General features: G+C 44.4%; 2 protein-coding genes across 3 annotated transcripts in view; one reads left to right on the forward strand and one right to left on the reverse strand.

The window, feature by feature from the left end:
- Positions 1–427: 427 nt before the first annotated feature.
- On the forward strand, positions 428–9,687 carry ube2d2l (ubiquitin-conjugating enzyme E2D 2, like). Of its 2 annotated transcripts, XM_084469530.1 has the most exons (8): positions 428–755; positions 4,482–4,545; positions 4,757–4,788; positions 4,889–4,966; positions 6,270–6,375; positions 6,855–6,948; positions 7,635–7,685; positions 8,626–9,687. In XM_084469530.1, the coding sequence occupies exons 1-7, from the start codon at positions 732–734 to the stop codon at positions 7,681–7,683; spliced, it is 447 nt and encodes a 148-aa protein (XP_084325656.1). In that variant the 5' UTR covers positions 428–731; the 3' UTR covers positions 7,684–7,685; positions 8,626–9,687. The 2 variants fall into 2 exon arrangements, with proteins under 2 accessions (XP_084325656.1, XP_084325657.1); XM_084469531.1 differs by lacking the exon at positions 7,635–7,685.
- A 916-nt stretch (positions 9,688–10,603) lies between these two features.
- Positions 10,604–12,386, reverse strand: part of LOC311345120 (nuclear factor NF-kappa-B p105 subunit-like) — a 27,951-nt gene continuing 26,168 nt past the window's right edge. Inside the window, 2 exon segments of the mRNA XM_084469491.1 lie at positions 10,604–11,624; positions 11,805–11,931. Of these exon segments, the coding sequence (XP_084325617.1) occupies positions 11,530–11,624; positions 11,805–11,931 (222 nt within the window). The 3' untranslated portion in view covers positions 10,604–11,529.

The raw sequence follows: 12,386 nt of genomic DNA on the forward strand, positions 1-12,386 counted from the left end.
AATACCTTTGACTTATTGTATACAATTATCATAACAATAACTAATCCAAAAATATTAATAAAATAAATTCGGATCGGGGCAGGACACTTATTATTCGAAGCCCGGGTCTATCAACGCCAATTTACATATAAAAGACTACCATCGATAAATATCAGTAAACGATCCTAAAAATAGTTATATCGGCATGTAATGGGTGCTACCAGCTACTGAGATTGCACACATTGCGCCGGTGGCGGACTAACTGACGTTATTTGGCTCAGAGACTGTAGTTTGCAAGCTCCAAGGGTCCGAACGTACAGCAGGCGGCACCTATCTCCGTTCCTGACCAATGAGATGCCGTCCCTATTTCACGTCTCGACTAATGATTGGACATGAACTGATCGAGGGACCGCCCACTATGCGCTCGGATCCTTGGGCCTATCGACTACCCCTGAATAAGCACGGGTGTATGTTCCGCTACGGAAGACATTTTGAGTTGTTTGCGCTGCTCTGTTGTCTGAACAGCAGGGGTTGGGTGTTGCTGGAAAGCTAATCTTGTTCACGTCGACGCGACAGCTGAGTGTACACAGAGCAAAGGGGAAATCGGATTCAAACGTGACTTCTATTTATTTGCAACCATCGTATCCAGTGAGCCGCACAACGCCAGCCGAGTCCTAGATGCTAGCTAGTTAGCAGTACCTAGCTGGCCTACCCTCTTCCTCCTCGACACTCGGTCCCTTCACACACACACAATGGCTTTAAAACGAATTAATAAGGTAACGTGCTGTTTGTTTGTTTCCACCCTAACACATTTACACCTCTTCATCCGAAACACAGCGCGCACTTGCGGATCCGTCCGTCTGCTAAAACCTTGATTCGCGGCTGCCCTCTCATCCGTCAGCGCTGTGGCGGAGCTAGCGCTAGCCCGCTTAGCCTTGCATCATCCCGACCACATTTCACCGGTGACTATGAAGGGCTCCGGGGGGGATGTGTACGCGGCGTTAATGCACAACGGCGGCGTCCGGCCGCGGTGTCACGGCGGCGTGTGTCGAGGCGGTGTGTTAATGTGATTCTGGAGTCATTGGGGCCACTGCGGCGCCTCGTCCCACACAATGGTCCACTCCACTGACCTCACCGCCGAGGCCCTGCGTGGGTCCCCGCACAGCCGCCGGAGATCACACACCGCTGCCCCGTCTCGCTTCTCACTGCCTACCCGGCGTATTTTTGCGTTGGCATCTCACTAAACCATCTTTCTGTCAGTAATCTGTGTGTACTTTTTGACGTTTCACGTTCAGGCCCGTCTGTAATGCAGTGGAGGGTCTGTAGGTCGCACAGACCACATCCCAGAAACGCCGGGCCCGTGTTTATGCCTGCCCCCTTTTTTCAGCTCTAAGTGAAGCTATAGCAGAAATGCGATATGACAGCAGCAAGACTGTCACATACCAACACACAGCACAACTTTCATTTGGGGTTTCTGGAGACTGAAATCCAAACCCTGGCATAGCAAGTGTCTTCACCCACTGTGCTACGGTGTCCTGTGCGGCCTCTTCACCCTACCCCAATATGCCTGTGGGGTAAAAATAGCCCTCCACATTAATGCCTGCATATTTACAGTGTTCCAGTGAGCCCACTACTACGCAAGTTTTATGCGTTTCATTTTTCATTATTTTACTTGTTACGTCACGTGGGCATTGAATGTAATGAAACGACTCCTTGAGATATTATGAGGGCGGGTCCTTTGGCAAGACTTAAATACAGGACAGAGCCACTTACCCACCTGCTCCATGGTATAACTCCCAGCTTAATCCAGTAAAGTATTTGCTTTAATTTGCATCTTTCTTTTTCTTATATTTGTAAAAGACTAAAACACTAAATGTGGTTGCCCTCCCTGGAGTGTGTTTAAGTGACTTCTTAGTGGTGGTCCTGACACCTGTAAGAAAAATGGAGGGTTATGTGGTGTTATTCCTGTATAAGCCAGATGTATGTGCTGGACCGAATCTCTTAAGGTAACCAGAGTTTCGTCCCTCTCATTCCCTGATGACACTAACAAACATTGGCTGTTATCATTGTCTACATGGTCCAACTTGTTTGACTTGTTTCATGTTATTTTTCCTTTGTGCAGTAGCTTAAGTCGAGGAACCGATACAAGGAGGAAGCAAGGTTTTTGTTCTGCAAACGTAACCATTTCACTTGTTGGTTAAAGACCGATCTCTTGGTTATTGGATGAGAATTTTCAATGGTTGTGGTTGAGTTTGTCTTTTGGATCTCTGGCATTTTAATGTGTGACTTGGAATCTGACATTGTCTGATTGCCTGGTAAGAGACTGCCAAAGTCCATCATCAAAACCAAAATAGGTTTCATTAAAAATAATTGTATTGGGAAGGAATCTACCGAATTTATCTGATCAATGAGTTGAGTTTGAATTAATGAATTGGAAGCATCCATTTTAAAGCACTTCAAGAATGTTAGTCACTTGAAATAGGATTAATTAATTTTAGATACCTACATTTTTCTTTGCGGCTACCAAAAATGCATAGTCATTGTTACATGTAACGTCACATAATTGGTTGCATTGTGCTGCTATGGCCATCGGAGGGCAGGGAGTGCCACCATCAACAGGTGCGTTTATGGAGTGTCAACACGGACCATAAAATTCCCTAGATTGTATAATGTAGTTGCATTACAAGATTAAACAAGACGCCCCCCCCCCCCCCCCAGTATATTTTGTACCTAGCCTCACAGACTAGAACGGCCACAAGAAAGCAGCTAATATGCGATATGATTGTTAGTGGTTGTGTTGCGGCGGACATAGTAGCATGGTTCCATTGATTTAGACGCTCTGCTGGTGTCGTGTAGCAAAACCTCGTAGAATGTGTGCTCGTTTTCATGTGTGAAGCTGATGGTGGATAGCAAGTCGATATCAGACACTAGGTGTCCTTTTGCTGTGTTTATGGATTTGCGTAAAGAAATCATCCGGCAATCCACGCTATGCGGTTTGTACAGCACATCTGAGAAAGCCTCCTTTGTGTATGTGTATCTCACTTGATACATCTCTGACAAAACTTTTCTCAGTTTAATTTGTAAACCCTCAATGTCCATCTCATCTCAGCCTTGATCTCATATTTTCCGTTTGGCTGGGCTACTCTGAAATCAACTGCTCTGGTCTGAGTGTACTCTGGTCAACCATATTTTCCTGTCTTGGAAATAAGGTCTGCGTGATGGAAAGAGGTATTGCAATATTATAGAGCTTTCCTCCTTCCCCCTGAAACTGCACAAATGTGGAAAATATGGAAATAAAACCATGTGATATTCGGGCAATATTTTAAAGAAAAGGTCAGGCAAAAAGGCATGTCCAACACCAAGAAAGTAATTTTTGATGTGAGGTTTAACAAACCGTAGGTCTGTAATTAATGCGTGGAGGGCGTTGCACCCAACTACGCTTGCGGTTGTTGTTTTGGTCATGTTACACGGCGCCTCTGGAAACCATTTTGTTTCCTATTTGAATAGCTATAGGCTTTGCATGTCACACACCTGGTGATAAAGGGCTGTGCTAGATGATGTCAGTTGTGTGAGCCATACACAAGGCTGTGTACGATGAGACGTGGCAGTGTCCCCCCAGATCTATAGTCGATCTATGGTTTTGGAGGTGAGTTGTACTGGCTGATCAACGTCACTGCTGGTCATACAGGTGGCCCTTGGAAAATAGCTCTGTCATTCCAGAATGTTCTCAATGTTCCTTCTACTTCTGTTCTATTGTTTCCAAAAAATGTATGGTTGGAGTTTCTGAATTGTTGGTTTGATGTACGTCACATGTTGGTGGACAGTGGAGGCAGGCTCCTGCTGACACGGCTATGATTGACAGTTAAGTCATCTACCGTTCTCTGGTCTGGAATTGGGTGGCATATTTAGCATTTTCCTTAATAGTTAACAATTAAACTATCGATTTAATGATTGAGATACAAAACGTATTTTTTCTCAGTTTAAGTTTTTTTTTCAAGCGATTCCAGCACCACATTGATTAAGTGAAACATAAAATCTTGAAGCACAGACAAACCGAATAACAAAGCAAGCCTCTCGCTCAAAAAGGCTGCTATTGTCTGCATGTCCTTATTCACAAAATCAGGCTGCCAAAAGAAACTGTCAAATGGGCCGCAGTCACTGCCTTTTCTAACCCATTTTTTAAGAAATGTTGCATAAAGCATACATTGTTGGGTGACATGTTTAATAGGTTAAATTCTTAATGGTGATTAATCATTTACATCCCTAGTCTGGAATGTTCTGCGGTGATAAGCGAGTTGATCAATATTTCTCACTCTTCCGCCTTGCTTCATATGTTGTATTGTACCACTGTAGTGTGTTTGGTGATATTTTGTCTGTTTTGAGAGTCTTTGATTTTGTGTAAGAAGCTGCGATGGTATAAGAATGTTGTGTGGGTTGTGTGTTTGCGTGCACTGGACCGTGATGTGTGTATTTGTTGACCTGTGTCTCTGTGTTTCCTCCAGGAGCTCAGTGATCTGTCCAGAGATCCCCCTGCACAGTGCTCTGCAGGCCCAGTTGGGGATGACTGTAAGTCCTAATTAGTTTTTCTAAGTCAAACTAGAAATTAAAGTCATGATTCTTACAAGCTCTTTTCACAGCTAACCATCAAAGACTCAATTTATAAGATTTGACTCCCACTCATATCAGTTTTTTGCAAGCCCCAAGTTTCTTATTAATGATAATATTGGTTTGTACATAGTGCCTTTCCGTGAAAACTTTTTTCCTTTTTCCTCCCAAGTGTTTCACTGGCAAGCTACTATTATGGGGCCTGTAAGTATACATTTCGCTAAACCTGTATCAAATATACTTCTATTGATGAGCTGTTAAAGGTGGTGACTGATGATCTGCTGCTGCTGTGTTTCCCCTGCAGAATGACAGTCCCTACCAGGGTGGAGTATTTTTCCTCACTATTCATTTCCCCACAGATTATCCTTTTAAACCACCCAAGGTACGTCTTCTGTCTCATGGTCTCTTGGGGCTCGGTTACACCGTTCCATGCCACTTTTGTGATCAGATCTCGTCAGCACCAAGCAGCAACCATGACCGATTGATTGTGCGGCTCATGCAAAAGACTCACGTACTCGTTGAGATTTGGTTGTGCATTTCATTTGTTTTGGGGCATTTGCCTGTATCCATAGTCGTCCACCACCACCCACGCATCACCTCCATTCAGCCTACCGATGTATTGGTATCCGTCATGGCAACAAGTGTCATCGGTCAAGTGTCTTCAGCGAGAATCTATGGCTGAAGAGTGCTTATTTCCTATCTATTCTTCGTTCTATATATTGGACATATTGGACACACAGCATTGTAGGCTGGACGGTGTCATACACTCAACAATGACTTCTATCTCCAGCAGCTGAGCTTTTACTTTCTTTTTTGTTGCACAAATACCGGTTACCCCGGGTAAATGTCAAGGAGGTACGAAGGTATGATAAAAATGGATGCTGCCCAACCCTACCTCCTTTAGTTATCTTTAAATGGTATGTGGTAGCAGCGTGACCCACCGCCAAGTCAACAAGAAATGTGATTTGACTTCCGTGTTACAAAGTGTTGCATGTATTCTTTGTTCAGTTTGGATCCAAGTAGCTAGTTCATCTTCATAGTAGTGTTTTGCGAGGGCCTTGTAGACTGATGTATAACACAGAAGTTATTTAGGATGGAATACGAAGGAGTTTTGGCAGTTTCTGATGATTGGTGCGAGGCTGCCATTCATGTCTCGTATGGATTCTTTCTGCTGCTGGTGGCATAAATCTCCCTTAAATGGTCCTGCGTAAAAAAAAAATGGGTGCCATCAAAGAAGCTACGGTCATCGTTTTTTGCAGTCTATGGTCGCAGGAACAGTCAGGTGTACACTCCCAGACTGACCTAAGTTTAACATTATGACCTGATGTGCCAGTTGACAAGTCTCATACATAGGTGGTCTGGGTCATTGTATGGATCTGATTTCAGTGTACTGTTGATGGATTCGAGCCATATCCAATTGGATAACAAACAAGGCAATTAAAACCGTGCCACATTATACCAGGAACTAATTTAATTAATTGCCGGGAACAAGAGACCTGATCACATATCTGGGCAAAGTTCACATTCCAGTGTCAGGTGTGGCTGCAACATCTGTGAGATCCGATCACAACATTCGCATAGACACTAAGGGTAACCGAGCCCATGTACATTGCATTATTACTTTAGTGTGTTTTTTTTTTTTCATCTAATCAATCTGATCATTTACAAATCCTTCTCTTTGACAGGTGGCCTTCACTACAAGAATTTATCACCCAAATATAAACAGTAACGGCAGCATCTGCCTGGATATATTGAGATCACAGTGGTCCCCAGCGTTAACTATCTCTAAAGGTAAACCGGCTTGTTTCTTCTCTAACCCTTCAGGTCTGTAAGCCAAGGTCTGATGGAATATAAATGAATACAGTGGGAATGAAAACCCCTGACACTGGCAGTGTTCATGTCGGGCTCTACTGTCAGAGCGGTACAGGACCACAGCTCTGAGATACTGGTTCTCTTAGCCACTCAGAGATCCTGTAGTAGTCGTGGTACTATGACGTGTTCAAGCGACTCATGCGGATGCCATTTTGTACATTATTAACGTGTGTCAGCTGTACCACAGCTTGGAGAAAGACCATGTCAAAAAAACGAATTGGCTGGGTTAAACAAGTTTCTAAATCCAGTGGTCGATATTTGGCCGACGGTTTCCTGAAATTCCGCCAATCCTTAAGATATTTATGTTGCCTCCCTTGGTGCAATGGTCATTTATGTGAGTTATTCGTAGGTCCTAGGATGTTAATCAATGCTTACGGTTTACCTCTCTTCTCTTGCAGTCCTTTTGTCCATTTGTTCTCTGTTATGTGACCCCAACCCTGATGACCCACTAGTGCCAGAGATCGCCCGAATCTACAAGACAGACCTCAACAAGTAGGCTCAAACCCACCACACATACTAAGACACGCAAATATTTGACTGCTACTAGGCTAGACATGTGCTTTATAATGGGACTACAATTTATGTTGTAAACATGGGCTATTTTAGCTTTATGTGTCCGTATCGTCATAATGGACACAAACCTTTAAAGGCCATATAGCTACTGATGCAGCTACTTACTTACAATATTTTTAATCTTGCCACTTAAAAAAAACACATGCTTCACAGGGAATGCTCACGTTGGAGGTGTGTGTTCACGTGCACTGTAGTAATCCCACACCAGGATGTGCTTATGTACACTTCGATAGTGTGGTTGCAAGAAACCAATTTGGACTAGCTGATAAAGTCCTTCAAAGTGCACCTCATTTCCAAAAAAGGGCGTGTCAAAATAAATAATGGCTATAGAACAAAAATTGGGAACAATGTTCTTTGAAGGCTTTATAAGACGGGAGAACATATTTGTTGGTTATTGTTGCTTCAAAGTTAAAGCCCGCTCCCTTTCACAAGTCGCTACCAATTATTTTTTTTCCACGGATAATAAATAGTAGAACAACACTCGGCATGACCTGCCCCCACACTCCCTGTTACAAAATGGTCACTTATGAACGGTCATGTCCACTTGAGCCACAAGAGGGCGGTAGAGTCACCCTCAAGCCTGTCCTGCTCGCCACTCCCCCCAGGTATAATAAACTGGCCAGAGAGTGGACAGAAAAGTACGCCATGCTGTGAGGGTAAGGCTCCGCCCACACGCCCGGGCTTGTGTGATTGTTCAAACCCCTCTCTCTGCAGTGACGAGAGCCGTCTGCAGTACTAATCTAGCCTGGTTGTGGCTTTACCAAAACCTGGAGGGCTGAGCTTGCCATGTTGTCCTCAAAGACCTAAGCGCTTGTTTGTGGGTTTTTCCTGAATTGATAAGCTTGTGATTGGGGTTTTGTGACGTGTTTGGCTTGTGCCGACGAGCACGAAGCATGGGGTCATTTTGGAGCGGTTAGTGGGGTCCAGCATCTCCTAGTGTGGAAAACATGGTCATGGTCTAAATGCCTTTTTTGTACGTTTGAATGTTTCCTGTAAGACAAGGAGGTGTTGTGGTCATGGTTTTGAGCCTGGAAGTAGTACCTTGCAGAGCACCTTGATTGTGTCCTTGTGTGTCTCGTAGAAACATTTTACAGCTGGGCGATCTATGATGACCTATGATGACAAATGCAGCCGTTCTTCGATTAAGTCCAATTATGAACCCATTACTCTGTTGACTCGCATTGGAATGTTATAAGTCATGATTCCAGCCAACCACACCTTTCCTAAGATGAGCACAAATTGGATGCTGCGTGATTGTGATTGTTGAGCTAGCAAATTCTCACGATTCGTTTGGTCATTGCCTCCCAGCTAATAGTAATTCAGATGTGGTGTGGTCCCTATTTTACCACCAAATATGTGTATTTATAAATGGACCCATATAGTGACTCCTGCTAGTGTCCACTCAGATGTATGCCGACAGAGCAGCCTGCCAGTCAGTGCCGTCCTCAGGGTGGGACGGTCACGTGATCTATCATATCGGGTGGACATTGCCACAGTTGTTTTTTGCCAACTGGCAGATTGCTCCTTAAAAGCGCATGTGATTTTCCTCGATGCTCCTTGACCACGTCTGAGCTCTGGCTGTGTTTCTGTCCTCAGGTACAACAAGACAGCTCGGGAATGGACCCAGAAGTATGCCATGTGATTCCTGGTCCCACCCCCCCCTCCCCCCTCCCCCCTCTACTTCGTCATAGCTGGAATAAACTGTCAATTACTGTTCGTTTTTGCCCATTTGGCCACAACCCCTCATTAAAAAAAATGCATCTTTATTTTGTGCCCCTTATCACCCCCCTGCCCTGAACACCCCCATCTCCCCCCACCTGCCCGTGCCCAAATACTTTTCGAAACACCTTCATCTGCACTTCTGTGCTTCCTTAAAGAAGCCAAGCTGTACCAGGAGCATGTACCTGTTTAAAAAAAAAGAAAAGACTCAACGATGACAGCCCCCCCCCCCCCCCCCCCCCATAACCGAGCAGTCACTCCGAACTGACAAGACAGTGTCAACTCCAACTCCACCCCCACCCCTCCATGCCATGCGTAAAAACAAACACTGGGTGTCTCAACGCCACTTCAGCCCTGAATCTCTCGCTCTCGCTCTCTCTCTCTCTCTCGCTCTCTCTCTCTCTCTCACTCTCTCTCATGCTCTCTCTCTCTCTCTCTCTCTCTCTAGACCAGACCAGCCTGGAAGGCTGTTCATAATATCAACACCTAACTGTAAAAAAAAATATATAAACGAAAAAAGGCGACTGTTTTGAGTGAAGAACTGCTAAATACGACAAATAAATCCACCTGCAGGGTAACACGATTTAAAAAATAAAATGGAAAAAGAAAGCAATGCATGTGGAAGCTAAAAGTGGTGAATGTGCTGCTCAGGATGGATCTTCCAAGGTGAAAGGCACACTTGTCTGCTTTTAAGGTTGAACTTTTTCCTTATTTTTTTTCTCTTTTTGCTTCCTGGTTGTATTTTTAGTTTGTTTATTGTTCTCCCCGGGGGGGTTGTTTTTAGATCGGAGAGCCATTAGTTTATCCGTCATCCTCAACACTGTCTTTTTTTTTGTTGCACTGAATACATTTTATTCAAAGCTCTCCAAGGCTGATTGGTCAACTAATAGCTCTGCTATGTGATGTTTTTTTTTTCTCAATAAAGTTGAACAAATTGCACATCCGCTTGTCCTGTGGTTTTCCTCTCCCTTCATTTGTAAGACGACAGCATGACTGGTCCTGGACTTCTGATACATTGCATCAGCATTGTCCCTCACATGAATGTGAAACGTAGCTTCGGTGCGGAAGGCTGGCTGTTGATCAAATCATTTGTATCAAGTATTTATTTCTTAAGTCTACTGCTAAAATAGGATTACATTTAAACGATTGGCAAGGAGATGAATTCTCCCACACATTGAAGACCTTAAACAAGTACTGTACAAGGCTGTGGATTGTATACATCCTGAAATCCATCAGCTGTTTTTTAGTGTCGGGCTGCTGGTCCCTTGGCAGTCAAACATCAGGCATTGCTCAGTGAGTTGCTCATATGTTATGTTACTTGTAGTAGCCTACAAAAAAGCATCCGCAAATAGAAGTTCTGTGTCTGATACCGGGTGCCGTTTAACTTTTGCTGCTGAAAAACGTGCTCCAAACTGCAACACTACTTCCATGTCACTTTGTCCCATATATAAAATAAGAATTATGTTAAATCTACATTTAATATATAAATCTAAATCTTATATTCAAATCCTAAATCCTTACAACAGATATGCTAATTCCCATATGTATATATACTACTATGTATATATACTATAGTAGCAACTTATCCTCACACTGCTTTGGCATCAGTCCGTGCGACTGGTTAGGAGTCAGAACCAATTAGTACATCTGTTGTATGGCTTTAGAACGTAGATATTAGACTCAGCATTTAGATTTAGATATAAAATGTCTATTTCGATTGAACATATAATTCTAATTTTATATATGTGAAAAAGTGACACGAAAATTGCATTGCATTTTGGAGGGGTGTTTATTTGATAAATCTGAAAATTTCAGCAAAGCTCGAGCTAAATCTGGAACAAGAGAAGCACGTTTCTGTCCAGCAAAATCTGACAAACTGCACCCCACCCGTCTGATGAGGGGGGCAGTGAAGTCAGGAGATCGTCACGGTGTTGAGTTTCGTCGGGTAAATAAACTATTTGACCTTTTAGTTGTACTACAGAATAGAAATGGTAATGTGTTGGGAGATGTTTAGCTGAGCTGACTCATGCATTTCAAACTTATGGGAATCGATATGAAACAAATCAATAAATCATGGCAACAAGAACAATCCCATTAAAAATTACATTGGTTATTTTTAATTTGCGTTTTACAATGACAGTATTCCATGACAGCTCCACACAAAATCATTTAAAAAAAAATGAACAAAACCGGCTACCACGGCGACCGCATTCTCCACACTGAAAGGCAATTAAAGTTCAGTTCATTCAAGTCGTCTCACTGTTCCAAGAGGTTGAAGGTGATGAAAGAGTTGGTGATTGTTCCGTGTTCGGCCATGTTCCCTGTTCCTCCGCGGACTGCAAAATGCTTCCCATACGTCACCGACCACAGGGAAACACGCTCGCCAGTGAAACTATCTTTCTCCATTCCATGATGGGATTGGGATGTTAATAAAAACTTAAATGCAGCATGGGATTCAAACGTCGCGTTGAGGTTTAAAACTTTAAAAATACAAAATATTTTCATGTGTATCCTTACAACAGTCTGTTTTTGTATACATGTAAATGAGTCCAGTTCACAATCGTTTTTTTGGAAGCCCACGACTATGACATGTCGTGTTCACACAATGGACCACCTCCTCCAATGGGTCCAGTAACCAGACGGCAGTAGGCAGGCTGTCCAGGCTGTCCACCAATGGAGAGGCTGTATGTCAAACGTAAAAAAAAAAATGACCACACAGTCAGAGGAGTGATCGGTGGGGGGGGGGGGGGGGGGGGGGGGGGAGATCGGCCAATCAGGGAGTCAGAGTGTGGAGAGCTCCACCCCACTGTCACACACCCCGCTGTCGTTCTGAGCTTCTAGCTTGAGGTCGGCGAGGGGGGCCAGAGCGTTTTCCGCTGCAGAGGGGAGAGAAAAGGAAAGAATGATTTGTTGGTTCTTTGAGACGTTTTCTGACGACTACGGGCGCCTGGGTCTTTCGCAGACTGAATTGTTATGCAAAGGCGATACGGGAACAGTGGCAGCACAGGGACTAGGGCTAAGAGCTTCAGGACCACGCGACAGAAGGGCGTCCTCACCCGGCTGTGAGGCAGCCTCTCTTGACGCCTCTCGCTCCACCAGCGCCCCCTGCAGCAGGCTCAGCACAACGCCGTTGTCCACCGACTGCAGCGCTGCCGCCAGCTCCTTGATCGTCCCGCCCGAGACCTGGAGAGCAGGCCCATAGAAACACGTGGTGATTAAACAGACCTGGAGAGCAGGCCCATAGAAACACGTGGTCATTAAACAGACCTGGAGAGCAGGCACATAGAAACACGTGGTCATCAAACAGAGCTTACTGCTCTGCATTCAGAAATACTGTAGAGTTTAAAGCTTAAAGGAGAAGGTCTAGTCAGTCAGTGTCTGTGTATATCGGTGAGCAGATGTGTGTGTGTGTCAGTGTGTGTGTGTGTGTGTGTCTCTCTCTCTCTAAGTGCCACCTAATGTGTGTACCTTGGTGTGTGTGTGTGTGTGTGTGTGCCTTGGTGTGTGTGTGTGTGTGTGCCTTGGTGTGTGTGTGTGCCTTGGTGTGTGCGTGTGTGTGCGTGTGTGAGCGCCTTGGTGTGTGCCTTGGTATGTGCGTGTGTGTGTGTGCCTTGGTGTGTGCGTGTGTGAGCGCCTTG

Source organism: Micromesistius poutassou, assembly GCF_964030765.1.
Source record: "Micromesistius poutassou genome assembly, chromosome: 6".
Lineage (NCBI taxonomy): Eukaryota > Metazoa > Chordata > Actinopteri > Gadiformes > Gadidae > Micromesistius > Micromesistius poutassou.

Bases quoted from the DNA above. Each gene is read 5' to 3' on its own strand.
- ube2d2l (XM_084469530.1), top strand. From the start codon at position 732: ATGGCTTTAAAACGAATTAATAAG. The intron at 756-4,481 runs GTAACGTGCTGT...TGTTTCCTCCAG, and splicing joins CTTTAAAACGAATTAATAAG to GAGCTCAGTGATCTGTCCAG. The intron at 6,376-6,854 runs GTAAACCGGCTT...CTTCTCTTGCAG, and splicing joins AGCGTTAACTATCTCTAAAG to TCCTTTTGTCCATTTGTTCT.